We start from the raw sequence: 26634 nt of genomic DNA, 5'->3' as shown, positions 1-26634 counted from the left end.
AAGATCAAGGTTCTTTACCAATATGTATGAAATAGTGAAACAAGACTATAAATGACCTGATTAATATTGTTAAAATGTACAGATTAAATACCAATAATTTTGATACTGCAGTCATTTCTAATCACATAAAATATACATTATTATTTTATACTATCAACATTATTTCAAGTATAGTTTGTCTCCTGATTTTAGGGGATATGGGGATTGTTACTGTCTTAAGTAAATAAATTCGTAATACAAATCATGGCTGTTTCAGAATTGGTATACTATTCCACTAATAGCTGTCACTTGAAATATATTAAATGAATATAATATTTGAATAATTTTAATAGAATGACACTGCATTTTGCTTCACCTGGCAATAAATGATCTGATTAACAAGTCAACACAATGATCAGCTGCACAGAACTGAAACTGATTGCCTTTTAATTGTAGCTAGTATTGTTATAATGAAAATCATAATAACAGTATAGTACCATGTTACATTAATTTAGGTTTTTAGGTAACTGAAGCATATAGTGAGCTACTACAATATGTTGTAGTTTGATTTGATGTGTTATGAGAAAAGGTTATCCTTCTTACATCAGTCTTTTGAATTTTATTCCTCACAACAGAATATTGAGATGTACAAATGTTTCAGATTTAGAGATGTAGGATTTTACAAGAATTAATCAACATCTCGGTACTATATCTCTCCACTGCACTATCAGGACATACCCACTGACCAGTAGGCTGCAGCCATTGTCTTTGCCTTTGTCAAGTGATGTTCAGATTTCTTTTTTAACACTTGTTAAAACATTAATAGATATATGGTTTCATTTAGTGGATAAGATCCAAATTTTGAGTTTTGGAGTAATCTAAATAGAGGCAGATGCCATATAACAAGCATCAGGAATATTAACTTCATTTACAGGGAGAATTAATCCAAAAAGCTTTTGGATCACATGAAATAAAGATTCCCAGAGAAAAATCTTTTACAAGGGGATCGGTGGATAGGATTTCCGTGTGCTTTCTTTGATAAACTATTTCCAGAAATACACGTTTTCATGCCTTCTCTGTGTACAACATCGCTGAACTCAATATTTGTCCTTCACTCCCCGTGGTATTACATTCAAAATGACTTCTTTGTCAGCATTTCAGCAAGTTTCTTTTATTTCAGACAGATGTTGATTCAAGCTACGGCAATGGGATTTTGTACCATAATGCTTGGATAACATCAGAGATCCAAGACCATGAGTATTAACAACCACCAATGAACAAAACCAAAACACTTTAGGTACTCTAGATTCTGCAGTCCTTCAGTTTCTACTCTCCTGTTTCAGCACTGTTGATTGGATACTTCTGTTTGGACGTTCTTGTTTCTGTTCTGTGTGGGCACCGCTTTTTGAGTGATCCAGTTTCAGCACCCCTGTTTCTGTTCTGTGTGTGCACACTCCTATACTCACATTTTGGCATGCCTGTAGGACACTCTTCTGGTTAATCCCGTTTGGCAATACATTTTGAACACTCCTTTTAGGGCTGTCTTGTTTTGGCACTCCTGTTTTGACTGTCATATTTCAGCACTCTTGACTAAGTACAACTGTTTTGGGAAATGCTTTATCAGCACTCCTGTTTCGGCTATCCTGCTGGTCTCATGCTTCAACACACGGGCATTCCTGATTTGGTACTCCTATTTTGGCACTATATATTCATTACAACTTCAGCAGAGTCATCCCTCATACATTCCCAGCTGGTCTTTGATGGAATTTTGTTCATATCTAATGTAACTCTCTGATTGATTGAAGTTGATTATTAAGAAAATCCTCATGAATGAAAATCAGAAAATGACAGATGCTGAAAATCTGAAATGAAAACAGAAAATGCTGTAAACACCCAGCAGGTCAGTCAACATCTGTGGAGAAAGAAACAGAGTTAACATTTAAGGTCAAATAAGGATTCTGAGAAAGGATCTTCAGCCTGAAATATTAAGTCTGTTTCTCTTTTCACAGATGCTGCCTGACCAGCTGAATGTTTTTAGCATTTTCTGTTTTTAAGGAACACCTGGTATGAGTTCACAAATTTCAGTTAATGATTCTGCTTGTCCATGTCACACCTGCTGTGGACTAATTTTGGCCTCCTGCACCCTTACAATAAGTTGACGAACAAAACCTCAGCCTCTCTGTGGGCATTTTGCAGTCCTCTGGACTCATTATCAAATCTTTCAACTCTTTCTTTCTATCTATACGAAAGCTAGCCATTTCTGTCTGTCAACATTTGGCTCAGTTTTTCTTCTGTAAATATATTCTGACCTGCAGGACATATCCCACAGCCTTGCTATTAGCAACATATTACAGAGACAAAGAAGCATAATCTGATCCTAACTGTTACATTAACTCATTTGGTCTCACCATATCAGAGATAGTCCCTTTGTTCTACCCATCCCCCTCCCACCTCTCCTACTGAAAACAAATGTTTTCTCTCTTTCCCCATTCTGATAAAGGATCTTGCTCCTGAAACGTTAATTGTTTCTTTTTCTACAGATGCTGCCAAACCTGCTGAGCATTTCTAGCATATTCTGTCTATATTTCAGATTACAGGCATTTTTTGATTTCTATTTCCCTATTGATATGTATCTATCATATCACAGCAAGTGCTGGAAATATTCAACAGATCAGGTAGCATCTTTGGAAATATTGTGAAGAAATAATTAGAACCATACAGTGTTATTACACACAAAAAATCAATTCATTGGTTGTGATTTTCTTAATGAGTTACCTATTGCTAATTAAATCGATTCTTGTTCACCCAAGGTGTTATAACAGGTTACTCGGTGATTTTGAGTTATAGGGACCATAGATACATATCAAATGTTGCTGACTTTTGAGTTAGGTACAACGAAGGAATGAATTATAGCACCAGTACCCTTCTTAACAATCCAGTTTCATTTTAGGATGGTCTTTGATTTCAAGTATTTCCTTGTTCTTATGAAGAGTTATCAATCTGAAATATTACCTCTGTTTCTCTCTTCACAGATGCTGCCTGACCTCCTGAGTATTTCCAGCATTTTCTGTTGTTATTTCATTTTTCCAATATCTGCAGTCTCTTTGCTTCTTACTTCCACTCTCATTGTCTGCAGACATAGGCTAGCAGACCTCAGAATTCCTTTTTACTGCTGGTTTTTTCAACTTGGATAACAAATTATTTCCATTCTTAGCCAATTTGTTGAGCATGGATATATAGTTTCATACACCATGGAAACATGCCATTCAGCCCAGGCACAGTAGTATAGTGGTTAGCGTGAAGCTTTACAGCACCAGTGACTCAGGTTCAATTCCAGCTGCTGTCTGTAAGGAGTTTGTACTTTGTCCCTGTGTCTGCGTGGGTTTCCTCCGGGCACTCTGGTCTCCTCCCACATTCCAAAGGCGTACGGATTAGGAAGTTGTGGGCACGTGATATTGGCACTGGAAGCGTGGCAACATTTGCAGGCTGCCCCCAGAAGACTCTATACGAAAAGATGTATTTCACTGTGTGTTTTGACGTGCATGTGACTAATAAATAAAATTTTATTTATATCTGCGCCATCCATACCAATCCCCACTTCTCGCACTCGGCCAATTGCCTTCTACGCCTAAATGATTCAAGTGCTCGTCTAGATTTTTCTCAAATGCTGTCAGCGACTTTTTCCAACACACTCTCAGGCAGTGTATTCCAGCTACTCACCACTTTCTGGGTGAAAAAGATCCCCCTCAGTGTCGTCTCGAAATTAAGTTCTCACTTCTGTCCACTGTAAAGTAACACAGTGCCACAAGGTCGATTCGATAAAACTCGTTTATTAGCAGTGCACCGCTAAGGAGAAGTCTTTTCAGCACTCGTTAAGAGTCGCTTCCCGAGGTCTCCCCATACAAAGGAGCAGACAGAAATTTATACAGATATTGTCACTCACACCTAATGCGTGCGGCACCACGAGTTTCGGTCAAGCCACAGAGATCCCAAGACAGACATTGCACCTATTGTCCAGCATAATTGAGTTATAATCAAGAAATTCAAAGACAGGTATCACCCCTCATTGTTTCGGACAAGCTTCCCACTCGTTGTTTATTGCACCCAGTACCCCTATTGTCTAGCATAACGGGACTGAAACCAAGGTTCAGAACACAGTAATTAACACCTTATCCATTGAGTCAGCAGCTTGCGTGCTCTTGCTTGCGAGGTATTTTTTCTATCAGCTATAGGTATGGTTACAGTTTTTAACCATTTACTTCCTCATTCCCTCCTTTTTATCATTACATGATAACCTGGAGGGGCGCCGAGAACGGGGCTGAGAGTTTATTAATAAGGACCTTGCGACAGGTATTTAGACAGGCCAGCACCACACAGCATACTATTATAATAACAATTAGCCCCACTGCTCCATGCAGCAGGTATGATGCCCACAATCCTCCTAGTAGCCACCCCAACCAACCCGTCCCTCCTGTAAGTCCCTGCCTAAAGCTATCTACTTGCTTCTGAATGTCCTGAATGGCATGGGAAATGTTGGACTCATCTCTCACATTGGTGACACATTTGTCCCCTACTATGGCACATACTCCTCCTTGCTGAGCCAACGGGTAGTCCACAGCATACTGGGTCTGCTGGGCATAAAGTCGAAGCTCCACCAGTTCCCGGTTCACTGCCTCCAGGCCCTTCATAGTACTGTTTCCCAGCGTGGCCAGTCCACAAATAAAGGTAGTTCCGTTTTTTTGCGGCTATAGTTCCTGCCAAACCCCCCAGAGAGAGAGTGCTCAGAAACCCATAGCCTAACGACGATAAGGAAGATTCCAACGTAATAGGATCCCTCCAGTCCTCACAGAACTCCTCACTCACTGATCGCACCACAAGTCTTCGTCGGACATGAGCCTTCTGGGGGCAGGGGACCGTGACCCGATCGTTCCCATTGCAAACCAGGCTGGCAGAGTGGGTGTGGCGGTAGTGTAAGTACCATTAAAGAGGAACACATACCCTTCCTTGGCCCGGTAACAGGTTACATTTCCCGATTGCTGTGGACTGGGCATCTGAGAATACCAAGAGATTCCAACAACATTTCTCCCATGATCTCTTCGGTAATTCTCCCTGGTAAACCATTCTAAAGAGACATTAGACAATTTCACATGGGTCCCATTCCCTTCCCCACAAACCAATTGCTCCCCTGCAAGTAACATAACACACCTAGTGGCAGCGCACTCACACCTAAACCATTCCCCCTTAAATCCACATTTTCTCTCTGTACAAGTAGTGGTGGCACATGATATCATATGCTGTGCAATCACTATCCCACAACACCATCCTTTACCGGTGAAGCAGCGGGAGAAGGACTGGTGGTTGGTTGTGCTACTAGGACCTGTTACTGTTCTTTGCAAGCATTTTCCCGGCAGCACCCTCCCGTAAGTTCCTGTCTGCCCAATACACTTTGTTTTTGAGTGTTCGTACTCTAAGAGGGTCCTGGGGCTCCAGCTTGGTGTGGCTACAAAATGGCCTTCCACTGATTCTACCAAGGAGTAGCAAACGGTGCGATTCCCATGTAGCTGCATATGTACTTTGTAAAACAAATTATCCTCTAATGCCTATGCAAGAGTACTAGTAATGGTAAGGAGTCCGAATCTAAGAAATATCATCTTTCTTCCGGCAGCCATCGTTTACAGTCACTCAGATGAATCCAGCGATCCTGGCCCTGTACTTTCATGGCTGTAGGAGTTTGGAGTAGTACCTGGAAGGGGCCTTTCCACCGAGATCCAAGTTTAGGGCAGTCCGAATCTTGTATCAGTACCGAATCTCTGATTTCCAGGTCAGGCAGTTCCGCATTCTGTCCTTCTAGTGGTTTAAAGGCACTCTCCACCTGTGAATGAAGAAACTTTAGAGAGGACATAAGTTGTCTGAAATACTTTTGTAGTTCATCCCCCATGATATTAAGGTCAACCTGGGTGGGGGGGCTGGGTGTCAGCTTCCCATAGGGTTCTTCCCGGACGTCCACAGTCGATTTCGGCAGCTGACACCCCGGTGGCCGAGTGGGAGGTAATTCTCATGTGGTATAATGCTAAGGGGAGAACCTTCAGCCAATTTAGACCCGTCTCTGATACTAATTTAATTAGTTTATTCTTCAGGGTGCTGTTAGCTCGTTCTACTATACCCGCTGCCTGAGGGTGGTAGGTGCAGTGGAACTGCTGTTCGATATGCAATGCCTCGCACAACTCCTTATTTATTTTCCCTATGAAGTGGGGACCATTGTCTGAACTTATCTGTCGGAGTACCCCAAACTTTGGTATGATCTCTGTAAGCAATAACTTCACCACCGTTGAGGCCTTATTGTTGGTGGTTGGAAAAGCTTCAATCCATCTACTAAATACATCAACAATAACAAGATAGTACTTATCCTAATGTACACGCAGTAATTCAATAAAATCAAGTTGTATACATTCAAAAGGACCACCTGGCAAGGAGGTTTTGCCTGGGGTGCACTTCACCCCTTTCCCAGCATTGGTTTGTTAGCATATTAAACACGATCGTATTTTGCCTTGTGCTGCTTCCTCCAATCTGGGGTGCCACCAGGTACATAGTAAAATGTTACTCATTCCCTCCTTGCCAAGGTGGGTGTCAGAATGTAGGCAGTCAATAAGCATCGGTAACAAGGAATCAGGTATACAGACTTGACTGACTGGAGTAATCCAGAGGCCATGTGGCGCAGAGTGCGTACACCGTGCACCTTCCACATTTGTTTTTCTGAGTCAGGGGCATCCCCCTGTAAGTGCTGCACAGTGACCATGTCTGGGGTGCCCTGTGTTGTTATCTTTGGCATGCAAGCAACTGCCTGTTTTTCCTCAGTCGAAACGATTTTAGACCCCTGGTGTGCTGCCAATTTGCCTCTGCATCTGCCCTGTTATTGCCCTGTGTTACTAGGGAGGGGTCTGAAAGGTGAGCCGAGCATTTAATGATAGCCAATTTGTTAGGGAGAAGGATGGCCTGGAGGAGGTTCTTTACATAAGCCGCATTCTGTAGAGGTCAAGAATCCCCTGTGTGCCCAGAGTTGGTCAAAATCATGGGCAACTCCAAAAGCATAGCGGGAATCAGTGAAGATGTTAGCTACTTTGTCCTTGGCTAAAATACAAGCTCTGGTCAGGGCAGAGAGTTCTGCTTTTTGGGCAGAGACTGGGGGCTGCAAAGATGCAGACTCCACAACATGGGAGTCGTTTACTATTTCATAGCCGCAAAGGCGGGTTCCCTGTTCGGAAACGGAGGAACTACCATTGACATACAGGTTTAAGTCTGCTGACTGGAAGGCCTTATCCTAAAGGTCTGGACGGGGTGTAGTCAAAAAGTGTTTATGCATTAAACAGCCATGTGGTGGATCTGCAAGATCATCCAGTGGGGCCTCTAGAAAGGTGGCAGGGTTAATGGTGGTGCTGTAGGCAAAAGTGAGGAGTGGGTTATTCAGGAGCACTATCTCATATCTGTTTAAGCAGGCCTGGGTAAAGTGTTGCGTCCGATGAGAGGTTAGGAGTGCCATTACTGACTGTTGCAGGGTTATATTGGAGGCTGCTGTTACTAGGGAGTAGATGGCTGGAAGCATCTGTGAGCATAGCGGGAGCCCCCTAGCAACTGGGTCCAGCCGAGTGGAGTAATATGCCACCGGTCTTTTTCTATCCCCACGGGTTTGAGTAAGGACGGCTGTAGCGCAGTCCTCCAGAACATTCACAAAAAGCTGAAATGGGCGGTCACATAGAGGGCATCCCTGGGCCAGGGCGCTGGCAAGGGCCTGTTTGAGCTTATCAAAGGCCTCTTTTTGTTTCTCCGTAAGTTCAAAAGGTCCCACGGACTGGCTTGAAGCAAGGGGTGTGAGGTGCTTAGTAAGGAGGGCCACGTTAGGTAGTCACTGCCTGCAGAAATTTACTAAACCTGAGAAGGGGCACATACCCTTCGGGGTAGCAGGCGGTGGGGTAGCAATGATGGGTGCAATACATTCAGGAGTGAGCCACCGCTCAGTAGCACTTAAGAGGGTGCCTAGAAATTTCACCTGACGCTGGGTTCATTTTACTTTCTGTGGAGGTATTACATATCCTCAAGAGTGGAGTGCGTTAAGTAGTCTATTGGTGTCCGTGATGTTGGCGGGCTCCGAGGGGCTTGCCAATAAAAAGTCATTGACATACTGGACAACGGTGGATTTGTCAGAAAGTTGCAACCATTGGAGTCGTTTATGCAAAACTTGGGAGAAAATAGTTGGGGAGTGTATAAAACCTTGCGGGAGGCGTGTCCAGGTGCATTGCTGACCTTGGAAGGTGAAAGCAAACAGGTACTGCGAGTCAGGAGATAGGGGAATTGCAAAAAATGATTGCTGGAGGTCCACAATAGTAAGAATACAGGAGTCGGCAGGGATGCTGCTGAGAATGGTAGCTGGGTTCGGGACCACAGGATGTAGTGGCTCCACTATCTCATAGACCTTACGCAGGTCTTGTACAAGGCGCCATTCCATCCGTCCGGTTTTGGGGACGGGTAAAATGGGAGTGTTGCAAGGTGATTGGCAAGGAATCAGAATGCCCTGTTTGCAGAATGAATCTATTAAATGGGTTATTCCATCAACTGCCTCTCTCCGAAGGGGGTACTGTGGGTCAGAAGGCAGTTGTGCTCCTGGTCTTACACGGATTTGGACTGGGGTCACTGGGGTGCATCCTACCTTAGCTTTCGATGCGGCCCATAAATCGGGGGTTGGCTCATCCGAAGGGAATCGGTGGGGCTGATGGTGGCATAAACAGCCTGTCATCAAGAGGGGTGAGGTAGTAAGTCAGGGTCCCTTCTGGCAGTATCTGGGGAACCCCGTAAAGGCCTGTGTCTGCCTGTGCCTCAAGCCAGTGGGCTAGGAATCCCAGCTCCTTCAGCTTATGACCCTCATTAACTGACAGGGTAATGTGAGGGGACATCAAGCCTGACTGATTCCACAATTCATTAGGCATTTGAACTAAAAGTGCTGCCCCCTCCTTACCCACTACTTCCCCTAAAATAGTGACAGTTACCATGCTACCCAGGAAGGGAGCATACAACCCTTCTAGCTCTCTTGAGACCCCTGTGGTGTCATAAGCTAGCATCACATGCAGGTCAGAGGTTTTCAAGGGTGGGTCAAAATCTCCGTTCGTGAAGTTCACCATCCACCACTGAGGAGGCTGGTGAATCCAGAGGATCCTATGGGGTTTAGGGCTGGTAATGGTAATTCCTTCATCCAGGCATTGTATTTTGCGTCGGAGGGAGCAGAGCAGGTCCCTCCTGGCCAAGTTAACCCCTAGGTCTGGGGTTACTGCGAATTGGATCAGACATTCCAGATCTCCAAATTTCACTTGTAAAGGTTCAGTTAAGGGGTAGGATCTTTCCTGTCCCTCCAGCCCGCTCAATGGAACTGAGGCAGTGGACAGTTTAAAATCATGCTGGGCAATACAAGGAGCTTCAAGGGTCAAGGTATTTGCCCTCGTGTCTATCATAAAGGGGATCGGTTTTCCCTCAACTAAGAAATTGACAATGTGTTCATCGTCCGGGTTATCGGTGAGGGTAGGGTACATGGAATGGCTACTCCCCACAGCTAGTCAGGCAGAAAACGGGTTGTTAGTTGAAAAAGGTTGTTGTCTACTGGGGGGTCTAGTCTGCTGATGGCGGTAGTGAGGGCAGTCCCGCTGCCAATGGTCAGGTGCGCCACAAAGGTAGCATCCTGTTGACCTGACGCTTGCTGGTGCGGATTGTTGGGGTGTTCTGGGTCCTGGGTAATTACGAGGGGGTGGTGGTGGCTCACAAGGGGGCCCATACGCTGGGGCTCTTGCGTCATTGGGGTACAGTGGATATCCTTTACCAGGCTGGTCAACCCCTCCTGGAGCGCAAAACTGCCATTCCATTTGATATCCCGTATTATCGGAGTAGGGAGGTCGGGGCCCGGGGGTCTCTGGACCATTTCCTGTTTTACCCTTGTGGCTTTCAAATCGCGCCCATTACTCCAGAAGTGGACTAGGGCCCTCCTCATGGATTGTCGTGTATGGTCAGGCCAATTCATGTTATTAGTGCGGATAGCTGACACCACTCCCTCAGGAATACATTGTAATAGGAGGGCGTTAAACTGGGGGGAGGCATTGCATCTGTTGTAGACATCATCCCCCGCTTAGGTACCGTAAAGTGAACAGAAACAGTCCCAAAAATCTGGGCCGTCCTCACCCTGTTTCAGTCGGCATTCTAAAACCTTAGTTACGTCAATAGGCTGTTGGAGGGTTTTGCGAAGGGCAGTTCTAATGGTGGTTACCTGGTCCTGAGGCCGGACAGCTGCCTGAAAGGCTGTCCAGTCCACCTAGTTTCCCAGGTGTTCTTTCCACCTTTCCACCTCATTAGTTGTAAGGGCCATGCAACAAAGACTGAGAAGGTCTTGGGGGGTGGCCTGGTACATCTGAATTGTTCCGATCACATAATCTATGAAATCCTCCAGGTTGGTTTTACAGTTGGGCGCCTGACTCATGATTAGGCACATCTCCTGAGGCTTCCAAGGGGTGTAGATTTGGATCGTAGGATTAGCGCTCGCTTGGGTTGGATCGGGATTGGGAACACTCCTGTTGGGGAATTGTTTTTTAGCCTTGGCTCCCTTTACCTTATTCAGCATAGGTGGTGGGCCAGGATTTTTAGGGTCATCATAATCAGGGATAGAATCAGAGTCATAATCGGTGTCTGTCTGTGAATCTACTAAAGGTCTGTCCCCTACCAAAAAGTTCCATCGCTTGTCTGTGACCTTAGAGCCATTCGTATGCGGGTTTTCTCTCTGTCTAAGCTGATTCCTGGTTCGGGATGCAATAGGGCCATGGAATTGTCCTTGGGGTGGGACTTGGCTAGCAGTCGTTGGTGGTGAGAGTGGAACGGTTTGTGGACTAGTCGCATTATATGGGGGCGGCAGTGAAACGGGGGGGATAGGTAGGGCCTGTGGGTCGGACTATCCAATCCTCCTCATTTTCACCCATATCATTACTTTGGAACAACAGGGGCACGCCAGACATGTCGGGAGGTACCTCCACTTTATCTTTATTTCTTTTATTTTTATTCCTACGTTTTTCCGTATTCTCCTGATCTACCCCTTCTCTCTCCCTTCTGTTCCTCTCAGCATTGTGGTCTCCGCACTGAGACTTCAGGACTTCCCAACTCTTAGGATTTCCCTTTTCATCACACACACTAATTCCCCTTCTGCGCACATTATGTTCCCAACTATTCTGTTTAGATTTATTTGTTAGGTCATCGGCCATTTTTCTCCAAGTAGACATTAATATTTTCCATTTTTCCCCCATATTGCACTCCCAAATCGCCCTTTCTGCTTTTAGGCACTTATCCACATTCCAAGTTCCCCTCAAAGGCCATATTTCATTTCCCAATTTTTTATTGAGGCATGCCAATAAGTTACCGAAGTTACTCTCACTCTTTGGATCACCTTTACGTAACTTAGATAGTGGGGTATTGGACCCAGACTTATCGAGAGTTTGTCCCATTTTTTTCCTTCCCGATCATACGGTACAAATTGCTGCGAGTATCTTTAAGATCGGTCTCTTTCCTTCACCCACTTCAGGTTCCTGACCTTTCCGTGGGGGATTTCCCCTCTTAAGAACCGGTCTAAGGCAGGGTGGTAGTATCGGAGAACTGATCTCAAAACTTAGAGCTCAAAACCTTGAAATTCACAAACTTAAAACCCAAACCTGGGGACTCGAACCCCAAACCCGAAACTGGGGACTCAAACCCCAAATGCGAAATTAACTTAACTGGTGACTCAAACCTCTCTTACCTGTGGCACTCAGACAGGTTCACGAGGAGTCCGTCAGAGGATATTCGACAAGCAAAGGGATCGATCAGATGTCCGACTCCCTGAGACAGATCAAGGTGAATCGTACCTTGTGGGCCCTTCTGTCGCAGGTAGTCATTATCCCCATCGATCGCTCACGCTGCCTCCGAAACCTCGTCTTGGACTCCTGGCTGGCTCGCCAAATTGTCAACTCGAAATTAAGTTCTCACTTCTGTCCACTGTAAAGTAACACAGTGCCACGAGGTCGATTCAATAAAATGCATTTATTAGCAGTGCACCGCTAAGGAGAGGTCTCTTCAGCACTCGTTAAGAGTCGCTTCCCGAGGTCTCCCCATACAAAGGAGCAGACAGAAATTTATACAGATATTGTCACTCACACTTAATGCATGCGGCACCATGAGTTTCGGTCAAGCCCCAGAGATCCCGAGACAGACATTGCACCTATTGTCCAGCATAATTGAGTTATAATCAAGAAATTCAAAGACAGGTATCACCCCTCATTGTTTCGGACAAGCTTCCCACTCGTTGTTTATTGCACCCAGTACCCCTATTGTCTAGCATAACGGGACTGAAACCAAGGTTCCGGACATAGTAATTAACACCTTATCCATTGAGTCAGCAGCTTGCGTGCTCTCACTTGCGAGGTATTTTTTCTATCAGCTATAGGTATGGTTACAGTTTTTAACCCTTTACTTCCTCATTAGATCCCTTCCAAATCTCTTACCCCTTACCCTAAATCGATGTCCTCTAGTTTTATCTGCCTCTGATGTGGGGAAGAGCTCCTGCAGTCTACCCTATCTATACCTCTCATAACTTTGTATACCTCAACCATGTCCCCTCTTAACCTTCTCCACTCCAGGGAGAACAGACCTAGCTTCACCAGTCTCTCCTCAAAACGGAAACGCTCCATCCCAGGCAACATCATACTGGATCTCCTCTGCACCTTCTCCAGCTCATCACATCTTTCCTATTGTATAGTGACCAGAAATGCATGCAGTACTCCACTGAAGTGACTGATTTCTTTTTCTGGTCAATTTGTGAAGCTATTTGTCTCATTTCCCATTGAAGAACAACAGAAATGTGGTCCAATTTCCTTGCATTGCTGCACTTCCTAGCCAGAAAACTCACTCCTCTTAGTACCAGTGCTAATTCTTCCTTTATGTCTGTCACCCATTGATATTGTCATAAGGTTAATAGTTGATCTATTGCTTTCAAAGATTGGTGAGGTGTAGAACTTTTTTTGAGGTTCTCTCTTCAGCAGCCTGGTTTTCCAGACATATAATGAAAAATTGCTAATATTAAAATGTTCCCCATGCAAAACCTTTTGAACAGCTCACACTTTAAAAGGTCTGCCATTTGTGTCATTGATTATCCAAGGTGGGGGTGGGGGGGAGGCAAAACATAAAACCTGGGTTGGACACTTTCTCAATTGCTGGAGCGCTTTTATCGCTCCTATCAGCAAGAAGTCCGGCGTACAAGCATTTAAAGAGTTGGTAATTTCTGAGCCATCTGCCAGCTCGGGTATAATACCAGGCATTATCTTGAGTGACATATGCACAGTGACGGGTGTATGGAAAGCCAAAGGAGAGCAAACAGGTTCTATGGCTACTAAGCATCGCAGAAACAACGTACATTTTGGTAAGAATGCAGTTGTTAACTTGCATCTGTTTAATAAGATACTTTGTCAAATAATAAAATGTTAACAGATTCTACTGCAATATTCTGCAGATGCTCACATTTCTCCACGTATTTTCTTTACATTTTAGATTTTAGGAGAAACTTTTTCTAAAAGATTATCCATATACAATTGAGAAATTCTTCATTCTTCAACAGTGACTATATTACAAAATTACTTCACTTGCCGTAATATTCTTCCAATGAACTTAAAATTGTTATATAAATGAGAGTTATTCAGTGTATATCATAGTTGTCAAGCATTTGGCCAAATATAATGAGGTAATGTTCAGCAACTTAATTATTATATGGTCTTGTTCAAATGCTTTCATTACATGGAGCTAATTTTCCATTCTACAATCCAATTGAAATCTTGCACTTAAAATTTTGACAATAATTCACACAATGCTGTTGAAGTGTCATTGTTTGAAATAATGTTTAAGAATCGGTACCAAAATATGTATCACAATTATTTTGTAATTTTTAGTAATCTATTTAGTAACACCTTGTCGCTCATTCTATATTTACTTTACTGCAAACCATCGTATAACATATGCAAAACTTGTAAACTACTGTACTTAGTAAATAATTGTGGAAAATAGTGATTATCCGTGAGTGATTAACTGAGGACATTTTAACAACTGAGACACACGTTCAGAATGGCAAATGGTCATTTTAGGACTGATATCAGGAAATAAGTCTTCAAACAAAGAGCTTCATTTTAACAGTAAGTATGAGGTTAAGGCAAAATTTTGGGAAATCACTCAAGAAATTGCATTGTTCAGATGTTATGGTCTCCCAGTGTGGCTTGCTTCAGCTAAATTGAATGGTTTTTGTCTGTAGTTTGCAGAAACAACTTTAAATCTATGGCTAATGATTGAACATCAAAATTCAGATTGGTCGCCAATCTCTCAACTGTCTTTTATTTGATACCAATAGTATGATATCTTGATTTTTGATTGTGGTGGGGAAAATATGCATTACCCCTTTTCCAGCGATGATAGGTTAGTTTGCTGAGGCAATTAGAGTCTATCTACTGAACAGCTTTTGGACAATTCATACCAAAGTCACGCCTGAGTAACTAAGGTTTTTAAAAGGTAAACAGGAACTAAATAAAAACTGCAGATGCTGGAAATCTGTAAAAATATAATAGAAAATGCCGGAAGCACTCAGCAAATCAGGCAGCATCTATGGAAGGAGAAAGAGTTAACGTTTCAGGTTGAAGACCTTTTTGAATTTTTCTACAGATGCCGCCTGACTCAGAGTTTACAGATTTTTCAGTTTTTACTTAATGTTTTCAAAATATTGATAATATTCCTTTCTTCTTCAATATATCTTAAAAACGTTTTGTACCTGACTGTGGAGAATTCACATCCGCCAATAAAAAGTTCGAAACAAAAAAGTAATTTTATTCAGCAGCTCTTTCGGGGTTAAAGAGTAACACGTTTTCTGATTCATGTAGTACAGCAACAAGTTATACATAGATCATTTGATGTACCGTCGCATTTATGTTGCGCTGTGGAGAAATAGGGGAGCTTTTCCTGGCCGTACTTTTACACAGGAAGATGAAAAGACAGCGCTGGCCGGAGCGAACTCCAATCCGATTAGCATTCAGATCTGTAGCGGGTTTGGAGAATCGCCCGAGCCCTTGGAGTGAACTCTGAGAAGGTAGTGATTGCTGTCTCTGGGATGAAAGCCTCGCAATACTTGGCTCCTGAAAGAACTGCGTGCAGATGTCACTTGGCAAGTGCTTTGCCTTAGAAGCGTTGCAGCGTCCGCAGGTGTGGTAAATACCCAGCACGGAAAGAAAATCTCGCACGTACATCAGAGCTGCAGAATGGTTTCTTTTCAAAATCATGGCTTTGCGTAACACTTCAAGAGTGGCTTCAAAGCCCACCCTTTCCCTGCGCCTGTTGCTCTTCGTCGTCACCCAAAGTAAGTTCCCCCACTGTAATATCGACTGTTGTACTTCTAATATTCAGCATCACCTTTCCACAATTTGTGTATAAAGGTTAATGAGACTTGAAATGCTAATTTTGGGCCAGCTTTTCATCATTTCTTTGCAATATCATTCATTGTGAAACAAAACGTTCTTTCAAGCGCACCGGATCACTTGATTACCATCGATTGACCAAACAAGTTAATTTCAGGTGTACAAAGACTATGTTCTTGAAATGTTTTTGCGTGTGGATTAGATTTGATTTAAAATCTTAGCTAGAAGCGAATGGGAACGTGCCGGATGAATGGAGAGAAGCAACAATAGATTAGAGAAAGGGGTCATTTTGTATCCCGACAACTGCGAAATAGTCTTCTGAACTCCTTCGAGAGTTAGATTCAACCTGAACAATCGTTTTGATTCAATGTAGGTCATCGCTTGGCCATGAGGAATTTGAATTTTACCAGATTTATCTGAATGTCGCTTTGGAGCCAGCTGTTCTTAGACTGGGATTCGGCGGAAGTTCTGCCCACAGTGTTTGTCTTATCTGGGTCACCTTATGCTGCCCAGATCAAGTAGATGCTTCCAAACAGAAATCCAGTATTAGCTTTATCCTTGCCCTTTCTACCCCGAGAAGACTAATTGTACAAAACAAAATGAACGCCTCTGAATATGTTGGACTGTTCGTTTACTTCATTTACATAATAATGTGATTTTGGTTATCTGAACTTGCTGCCTTCCACCAGTTTAGTATTACGGGCAATGTTTCAAAAAATAACTTCTGACAGATTTGTCAAATGCGATGAAGATAGCGAGGTTCAATACAGAATTAATATGTATTCTAGATTTGTAAAGGTGTTCGCTTGCAATTGAGTGGCCTGCGAAAATAACCACCTCGCTGCCTTATTTTCTAATCTTCACATACTGAAAATTAGCCGAAAATATTAACGCATTATAGACCTGCGTGAATCTTGGAACCCTAACCTTGCGTCCAATGTAATGACTGGTTAACTGATTCATCAAAATTGCGGAAAGTTCCGTTAAACGTTGTCCCGCCTCTTTGTGTCCAAAGTAATTGCATTTAAAGCAGCTGTTGCAGTTTGTTGATTTAAGAGCCTTTGCAAAATCAGGGAAGTAGTAGACATAAGATTTTTGTTTAATCGGAGCCTATGATTCTAACATAACTTCTTGGAACTCGAAAACATAGAACTAAAAGCCTTCTCCCTTTGACAGCCCCAGAAGCACTTTAAATAGCATTTTTAAACCAATGAAGTAGATTTGAAATGTTGTCACTGTTATTTTTTTAGGGAAATGGGGAACTGATTTGTGTACAGCGTCGTTTCACGAGCAGCAATGTGGTACTGACAGGAACTCTTTTTCTCATGATGATGTCTGAGATGTAACTATCAGACAGGGCACGTGAGAAGGATTAGGAAAGAGGAAACGAACGAGAACTCTCCCGTTGTCTTTTAAATAATACTATGGGATCTTTTACTACTAGGGCCTGATTTTAACGTCCTCCCAAGCATAGCAGTCTGTTGATGCAACATGCACTGTATCACTATGATAGGCCCGTTGTGTTCAAGCTTCAAGAATGGGTCTTGAACCCGCAAATCATCTAATTTGGAGCAATTGCCTGCAGCTGAAGACAAACCAGCTGTGTTTCTGTAAAGTTCAGTCGGAGCAAGAGACTCTTTAAAGTAAAACACTTGGCAGTTACAATTTATTGAAAGAAATTAGATGAGACCCTTTTATTGTTTAATTCTGGAAAATGTTACTTTAACCCCTATTTTATTGTTTCCATTTTCCTTTGTTTCCCATCCCTCACCTCCGAGTAACCTTAGTAGTTCGCTATTTCCATCAGTGTTTGTTCCTTTTCCTCCGGCACATCTCGTTCCGTTGACCCTTCATTTTCACCCCAGCTGCAATGAGGCGGCAGATTTCTTTTTTGCTTTCTCCACACTTGTTTTCGGGATCTGGCTTTGCTGACTGCATCTCCCTATTTCAGGATCTCTAAACCTGCATTGCAAATACCATTTAAAAAGTTAATCAGGCTGTTTTAAGGAAATGGTGCTTTAAATGCCAGGCTCAACTTCCAATGTTCCAATCGGAAAAACTTGAGAGCCCATTGCTGGAACATTTTCGGGACCGAAGCTAGTCAGTCTGTCTTCATTTTAGGACTTAATTTTCACGAACATTTTGACACTTTGTATCCTAAACATTTTAAAAGCAGAGTTTTAGTATTTATTTGCTGTTAATTCCATAACTTAAAAATATTAGACGTATTATTAAATTAGACCAAGAAAAATGTACCTTCGCAGAACATTTCATTTTGCACGAAGTATTTCAAATATTCAAATATTTTTGACTTCAGCATATTTCAGTGACATTGAAAGAAGGCTTAAAGTAATTGTTGAAAATTTATGAATAGTGAAATTGTCTACTAGTTGATCAATCTGAACTATGAAGATAAATAAGATATCTTTTATTAGTCACATGTACATGGAAACACACAGTGAAATGCGTCTTTTGCGTAGAGTGTTCTGGGGGCAGCCCGCAAGTGTTGCCACGCTTCTGGCGCCAACATAGCATGCCCACAACTTCCTGACCCGTACGTCTTTGGAATGTGGGAGGAAACTGGAGCACCCGGAGGATGCTCCATTTGCATGGGCCAGGAAATAAAAGCATCTATCAGAATCATTAATTTTAAATACTTATTGGACTAGATGTTTCTGTTATTTTACATCAAATTAGCTGTTTTCCATCTTATTGGAACTCTTATAAATCTACTTAAATGTACAAAATTTTGTAGAATTATTCTCTAAAAGTCAGCATATTATTAAAATGAAAATTAAAAAGTTTCTACTTCAAACACAGCCTGCTTTGAAATATTATCTGTGACTAAATTAGAAAATGACATTTCAGAATTTTTGATGGCAACGTTACAAATAACTCTCCCCAAAGCAATGGTCTTGTTTGACTCCCCTTCACAATTTCCATCTGTGTAATATACTGCAAACAATCAAAATACATAATGCTACCACAGAGACTTCTGGAGTGTTATGCAGCATAGTGGAACTTACAAAATAAAAATCAGGAACTATTAAACTTGTGCACATAAATCATTACAAAAGATACAGTAAATGAATTGTAATGCTTGTGAATAATACCACACCTTTAGGAACAGACATTTTTTAATTGCCATATCAAAAGATTGACTTGGCAAAATGCATATCAAAGGGATGTGCATGGGGGTAGGGAGGGGTGATTTTTTTTGGACACGTGATGTGACCCTCTAAAAGCCAGCAAATTTACATTCCTGTATGTGCCTTTGGAACCAACTTATAGTCATTAGTCTAAAGACCATTTGTACAAATTCAATTTAAATCAACTCCTTGTAATGTTCTGAAAGCAAAATACTGCAGATAGTGGAAACAAAAACAGAAAATGCTAGAGATACTGTACTTAGCAGGTCAGGCAGTATCTGTGGAGAGGGAAACAAGAGTTGGTTTAAAATCCATGATGAACTGAGAACACATTTGCACAGTGCTAGTATCTTGAGAATAATTTCTAAGAAATCAATATTAAATAATCTATATGTGGTAACTCATCATGTGCTCTCTAAAGTTTCACACTCTGGTACCTTTCTCATATGTTGGTGCTGGAAGATCAAAACCCACCCATGAGACAATGTTGTAGTATCTTCACTGTATTTTCAATCTGACTGCGGGAAAGTTTTCTCCATTTCCTTTGTGTTCACACAAATAACCTTGATAACCCACAGAAAGCTCTTGCTCTAGGTGGGCCAGCTTCAGACTATTGCCCAGGACCAGCTGCAGAGGCGTTATGGGATGTCTGACTGTGGTGAACTTGATGTGTGCCAGGTGCATTGGTGCCCTGGTGAGGGGGATCATCAAATTTTTGGAATTGGTTTATTATTGTCGCTTGTACCGAGGTACAGTGAAAAACTTGTCTTGCATACCGTTCGTGCAGATCAATTCATTACACAGTGCATTGAGGTAGTACAATGTAAAACAATACAGAATGCAGAATAAAATGTCACAGCGACAGAGAATGCAGTGCAGGTAGACAATAAGGTGCAAGGTCATAACGAGGTAGCTTGTGAGGTCAAGAGTCTATCTTGTCGTACAAGGGAACCGTTCAATAGTCTTATAACAGTGGGATAGAAGCTGTTCTTGAGCCTGGTGGTACGTGCTTTTTGGGTTTTGTATTTTCTGCCTGATGGGAGAGGGGAGATGAGAGAATGTCCCAGCTGGGTGGGATCTTTGATTATGCTGGCTGCTTTACTGAGGCAGCAAGAAGTGTAGACAGAGTCCATGGAGGGGAGGCTGGTTTCCGTGATGTGCTGAGCTGCGTCCACAACTCTCTGCAGTTCTTGCGGTCCCAGGCAGAACAGTTGCCATACCAAGCCGTGATGCATCCAGATAGGATGCTTTAAATGGTGCATCAATAAAAATTGGTGAGTGTCAGAGGGGATATACTGAATTTCTTTAGCCTCCTGAGGAAGTAGAGGTGCTAGTGAGCTTTCTTGGCCATGGCATCCACATGGTTGGACCAGAACAGGCTATTGGTGATGTTCACTTCCTGGAACTTGAAGCTCTCGACCTCAGAACCTTTGATGTAGACAGGAGCATGTACACCGCCCCCTTTCCTGAAGTCAATGACCAGCTTTTTTGTTTTGCTGACAGGGAGGGAAAAGTTGTTGTCATGACACCATATCACTATGCTTTCTATCTCCTCCTGTACTCTGACTCATTGTTACTTGCAATACAGTCCACTACGGTGGTATCATCTGGAAACTTGTAGATGGCGCTAGTGCAGAATTTGGCCATGCAGTCATGAGTGTATAGGGAGTAGAGTAGGGGGCTGAGGACGCAGCCTTGTGGGGCACCAGTGTTGAGAATAATCATGCTGTTGCTGCCTATCCTCACTGATTGCAGTCTGTTGGTCAGGAATTCAAGGATCCATTTGTAGAGGAGGTGTTGAGTCCCAGGTCTTGAAGTTTGCTTGGAATTATAGGATTGAAGGAAGAGCTGTAGTCAATAAACAATAGTCTAACGTAGATGTGTTTACTGCCTAGATGCTCCAGAGATGAGGGCAGGGCCAGGAAGAATGGCGTCCGCCATAGACTTGTTTCGATGGTAGGTGAATTGCAGTGGGTTGAGGTTTTCTGGGAGGCTGGAGTTAATGAGTGCTATGACTAGCATCTCAAAGCACTTCATGATGGTGGATGTCAGAGCCACCGGGTAGTAGTCATTAAGGCACGTTACCTTGTTTTTCTTGGGTACCGGGATGATAGTGGTCTTTAAGCAGGTGGGAACCTCAGATGGAAGCAGGAAGAGATTAAAAATGCCCACAAATACCCGCGCCAGCTGATCTGCACAGGATCTGAGGACTCAGCCAGAGACACCGTCCAGGCTAGATGCTTTCTGCGGGTTCAATCTCCAGAAGACTGATCTTGTGTCCTCAATGGTGTCCATGGTTTCAGGTTCATTGGAGGCTGTCGGGGTGGGTGGTGACAAACCAATCCCCTTCTGTTCAAAATGTGTATAGAATGCGCTTTGCTCATTGGGAAGGAATGCGCTGTTGTTGGCAATGCTGCCTGACTTCATTTTGTAGCCCATTATAGCATGTAAGCACTGCCACAACTGATGGCTGGTCTGGGACTGGATTTTGGACCGGTTTCGTCTCTTGGCATCTCTAATAGCTTTGTGGAGGTTGTATCTCGATTTCTTGTAAAGGTCAGCATCACCTGATTTGAATGCTGCAGTCTTAGACTTCAATTGGGAGTAGATCTCCCAATTCATCCATGGTTTCTGGTTTGGGAACACCCAGATTGTCCTCTTTGGTGCACAGTCCTCAACACACTTGCTGATTAAAGTCCATGATAGTGGTGACATACTCATCTAGGCTGGTAGCTGAGTCTTTGAGTCAGTGACTCAACACAGTCACGTAAAATCTCATCTATTTCGTCAGACCAGCATCGTATGACTTTCTATACTGGATCCTCCTGTTTCAGCTTCTGCTTGTATGCAGGGAGAAGGAGCACAGCCTGGTCGTCTGAATTACCAAAGTGAGGATGGGGGGTGGCTCAGTAGGCATCTTTAGTTGCATAGCAATGGTCAAGGGTCTTTGGGCCCCTTGTGGGACAGGAGACATGCTGGTAGTATTTTGGTAACATTCTCTTGAAGTTAGCCTGGTTGAAGTCACCTGCAATGATGAAGAAGGCCTTGGGGTACCCTGTTTCAAGGCTGTTGACCACAGACTGTAGTTCATTGAGTACAGGCTTCATGTCTGTCTGGGGTGGGATGTAGACTCCCGTCAGAATAGCTGAAGTGAACTCCTGTAGCAGGTAGTAGGGGCAGCACTTCACCGTTAGATATTTCAAGCTGGGTGAGCAGGAACTCACCAGGACTGTCACATCTGAGCACCATGAGTTATTGATTAAGAAGCAGACCCCTCTGTCTCTGACTTTGCCCGAGGACTCTGTATAGTCCATCCGGTGAATTGAGAAGCCCTCTGTTTGTGTGGGGCAATGAGGTGAAGTAGATATAAGCCATGTTTTGGTGAGACATAGCACACAGCAGTCCCTCAGTTCTTCTTGGGAGGTCAGTCTTGCCCTTAGTTCATCAACTTTGTTCTCAATGGCCTGGCTGTTAGCTAGTAGTATGCTTGGGAGGGGGGTGTCTTGAACCCACGTTGTTTCAGTCTCACCTGCAGCCCAGCCCTCTTACCATGTTTCTGAGGTAAGTGACTGTGACTTGTTGGTCTTGGAAGTCCTGGAGTGGAGCCACCTGGACTGGAAGGTAAGTGACTGCTTAAGGACAGACCTGGAGTGGATTCAGCTGGCCTGTGAGGTAAATTGTTGTTCCCATACAGATCTAAAGGTCCTGAAGAGGAGTGGCTGCCCCAGCAGGTAAGTAGGGGCATCTAGGGGACCCTCGGCATCTGGACTTGGTCTCAGGTGCTCCGTAGGGTCGGGCTTCCGATCCGGAGGGGCCCTGGCATCAGGCGTCGGTGTCGGGCGTCCCCACAGGTCGAACCTGCAGACAAAGTGACCTCTCAGGTTTGAAGTTTAATTGTGGGCTGAGAGTAGGGGATGGTGCAGGAGAGGGTGGGATATTTGGGAGAGTGCATGAAGCAACACCTTGTGTGTGTGAGGAGCAATGTTTTTAGCAGTGTGCAGTTCACTTTGATGTCTCTTAGGACATCATGAAATTTCTTGCAATGTTATATTCATAGAGTTGTACAGCACAGAAATGGGTCCTTCGGCCCACTATGACAATGCCAGCCTTTTTGTCCATTTACACTAATCCCATTTGCCTGCACTATCCTTCTATTCTGTGCCTATTCAAGTGCCTGTCTAAATTTCTCTTAACTGTAGTGATTGTATCTGACTCCACCACCTCCTCTGGCAGTGAGTTCGGGGGGGGGGGGGGGGTGTGGAGGTGTGGGGGGCGGAGATAAAAAAGCTTTCCTCTCAAATCTCCTTTGAAACTCCTCTCTCTGACTTTAAACCTATGCCATCTTGTTTTTGACACCTTTTATCAGTGGAAAAAGTTTATTTCTTGTTTTTTTACAAGATGCTTGCCTTAATGAGCTGGGCAAACATGTTGCTCCAATGTCTGGGGATTCTGATTCCTGGAAGAACCAACTCCATCCTCTCTTGGTGGCTTTGGCAGATCTCCAGGCATCCCTGGACCACAGTCTCTCCATCCTGGCATATATTGTATTCATCTGGACCTCCTGGGAGTTCTCCCTCCTTGATGGCAGCCATAGGGTATGTTGCTGCCAAGGGGATGGCTGATGTCCCACTGTGACTGGTGCCAAGCAAAGGATTGGCAACTGAGCTGAAACTTGCTCTGATGAACTACCCTACTGCTGCTTTAAAATTTCTTTTGAACAATTTTGCAATTTTATTTATTTTTCTAAGTTTATCCAGATTCTATCCTGCTGTTATCAGACTCTTGAATGGACCTCTCATGTATTGAAAAAATGAACTGTTAACCTCCCAATCTATCTCATTGTGATCCTTGCACTTTATTTGTCTACCTGCACTGTACTTTCTCTGTAACACCTTATTTTGCATTCTGTTTTCCTTTTAACTACCTCTGTGTACTTGTGTGTGGAATGATCTGTCTGGATGGCACACAAACAAAATCTTTCACTGTATCTCGGTACATGTGACAATAATAAACCAATACCGCTATGGTTTAACACACCAAAAACAGATGGAATGCATTTTCTAAGTTCAGGAAAAGACAGTTTGGATAAAGAAAAGCTAATTTATTTACATAGTAATGCTACATTAAACTGGTGTATAATTTAAGAGTTGCCAAGAATAATGTTACAGTATAGAATAATAGAAATTAATACTTAAACATGTTTTGAACAGTACAGCTACAGGAGTATGCCCGTCAGCCCATGCTGTCTGCACCTAACACAATGCCAAATTAAACTAAATCTCTTTACCTGTACATGGTCCATATGCCTCCATTCCCTGCATATTCAAATGTCTATCCAAACAGCCTCTTAAATGCCACAATGGTATTTGTTTCCACCACTACCCCTGCCAGTCTGTTCCAGGCACCTTCCATTCTCTGTGTAAAAGCAAAAACTTCCCCTGCACATCTCCATTAAACTTTCCCCCTCTCATGTCCTGTAGTATTCGACATTTCTACCCTGGGGAAAAAGATTCTGTCTGTCTACTATATCGGGGTGTCTCATAATTTTAGATCTCCCTTCAGTCTCTGATGCTCCAGAGAAAACAAGACCAAATTTGTCCAACCTCTCCTTATAGCTCCACCCTCTAATCCAGACAACATCCTGGTAAACCTCTTTTGTACCCTTTCCAAAGCCTCCATCTCCTTCCTGTAATGAGGCAACCAGAATTGCACACAATAGTCCAAAGTTTTATATAGCTGCAACGTGACTTGCTTACTCTTGTATTCAGCGCCCTGTCCTATGAAGGCAAGCATGCCATATGCCATCTTTACCACCCTATCTTCTTGCATGGCCACTTTCAGGGAGCTGTGGACTTGGGCCCCAAGATCCCTCTGCCCATGTGCTTTTAAGGGTCCTGCTGTTAACTGTATATTTTCCCCTTGCGTTTGACATCCCAAAGTGCAACACCTCACACTTGCTTGGATTAAACTCCATCTGTCATTTCTGTACCCAACAAATAACCCACTGGAGGAACTCAGCAGGTCAAGCAGCATCTGAGGGAGAAAAGGAATTATCAACCTTTCAACCCAAAACATCAATGATTCCTTTCCTCCCACAGATGCTGCTTGACTGGCTGAGTTCCTCCAGCAGATTGTTGCTCCAAATTCCAGCATCTGCAGTCTCTTGTGTCTCTATTTCTGTGCCCATATCTGTAACTGATCTATATCCTGCGGTATCCTTTGCAGATGACACAGAAGAATGGTGGAGTTGTCTACACTGCCCACAACTCCACCGTTCTTCTGTGTCATCTGCAAATTTACAAACTCACCCATCTACATTTTCATCCAAATCATATATATCACAAACAATTGAGGTCCCAGCAACAATCCCTGCGGAACACCACTGGTCACGTACCTTCAACCAAGATAACACCCTTCCACCACTAACCTCTGACTAATATGGGCAAGCCATTCTGAATCCAAACTATCAAGTCACCACAAGCTCTATATATCTTCTGTATCAGCCTACTATGAGGGATCTTGTCAAATGCCTTGCTAAGTTCCATATAGACAACATTCACTGCCCTACCCTCATCAATCACCTTCGTCACCTCCGCAAAAAAAAAACCCCAATCAAGTTGCTGCAAGTTGACATTGACCAACTGTACTTTTATGCTTTTTACTGGATCATCCAATTGCATGCAAACTTTTACTATTTTGCTGTTTTTAACAATGAAATGTTTTCTACTTTAATTTGCAACTTTTTACAAAGGATACATAATACAACCTAAACTGAAACAAGTCTAACGATACAGTATCAGTTTAACATAAGCACAGCTATTTAGCATGTTATAATATCACATTGGGTACATTTATAATCAGATTCTCAAAATCTACATAAATTTATTCTTACTGATTTTTTTAAGAGTTGTTATAATTAATATTACTTCTGTTTTCCCTTTCCCATTAAAATAGTTTGGATCATGGCAAGCCTTGTAATCTGTGAAGTTATTAGATGCCCCTGGTATTGGTATTGGTTTATTATTGTCACTTGTACCGAGGTACAGTGGAAAAACTTGTCTTACAAACCGATCTTACAGGTCAATTCATTTCACAGTGCAGTTACATCAAGTTAGTACAGAATGCATTAATGTAGTACAGGTAAAAAAACAATAACAGTACAGAGTAAAGTGTCACAGCTACAGAGAAAGTGCAGTGCAACAAGGTGCAAGGTCACAACAAGGTAGATCATGAGGTCATAGGTCATAGTCCATCTCATTGTATAAGGGAACTGTTCAATAGTCTTATCACAGTGGGGTGGAAGCTGTCCTTAAGTCTGGTGGTACGTGCCCTCAGGCACCTGTATCTTCTACCCGATGGAAGAGGAGAGAAGAGAGAATGTCCCGGGTAGGTGGGGTCTTTGATTATGCTGGCTGCTACACCAAAACAACGAGAGGTAAAGACAGAGTCCAAGGAGGGGAGGCTGGTGTCCATAATGCGCTGGGCTGTGTCCACAACTCTCTGCAGCTTCTTGTGGTCTTGGGCAGAGCAGTTGCCATACCAAGCCGTGATACGTGAACATGGCTCAAAATAAATATTTTTTTATAACAAGTTAGATATTCATTGAGGACTTTTCTGGTCGATGTGTTGTATCAGGAAACATTTTTTTGTATATCATTTTGTTTCCTATTTTCCTCATCAGGTCACTGGGATTTATTCATATCATTTTTCACATAAGGGGCTTGTTCAGTGATGCACTTGACTCAGTCACCAGGAGCTATACCAAATAGTGTGGACTGACTTACCACTTGTCCACATTCTCCCAGCCTCTCTGCAAGGAAAAGATATCCAACGTGTCATTTTTTCCAGTCAGCACAGTTAAAATCATCTGTTGAACAGTTGGGGAAGTGCACTTCAGAAAGTATGGCTTTCTTGTTTGTGATATAACTTATTTGAATGCACATAGTTGCCAACTCTTGTTAGACATATTTCTGATGTTATCATCACAAGTTATTCTGTCTTTCCAAGCC

General features: G+C 43.1%; 1 protein-coding gene across 1 annotated transcript in view; it reads left to right on the top strand.

Annotated features, from left to right (window-relative positions):
• The first annotated feature begins 15190 nt into the window (after positions 1 to 15190).
• Positions 15191 to 26634, top strand: part of crb1 (crumbs cell polarity complex component 1) — a 111463-nt gene continuing 100019 nt past the window's right edge. Inside the window, 1 exon segment of the mRNA XM_052010771.1 lies at positions 15191 to 15418. Coding sequence (XP_051866731.1) covers positions 15340 to 15418 — 79 coding nt within the window. The 5' untranslated portion in view covers positions 15191 to 15339.

The sequence above is a fragment of the Pristis pectinata genome, chromosome 3, assembly GCF_009764475.1.
Source record: "Pristis pectinata isolate sPriPec2 chromosome 3, sPriPec2.1.pri, whole genome shotgun sequence".
Classification (NCBI taxonomy): Eukaryota; Metazoa; Chordata; class Chondrichthyes; order Rhinopristiformes; family Pristidae; genus Pristis; species Pristis pectinata.
Note: the sequence above shows the minus strand (reverse complement) of the source record. Positions and strands in the feature narration are given on the sequence as shown.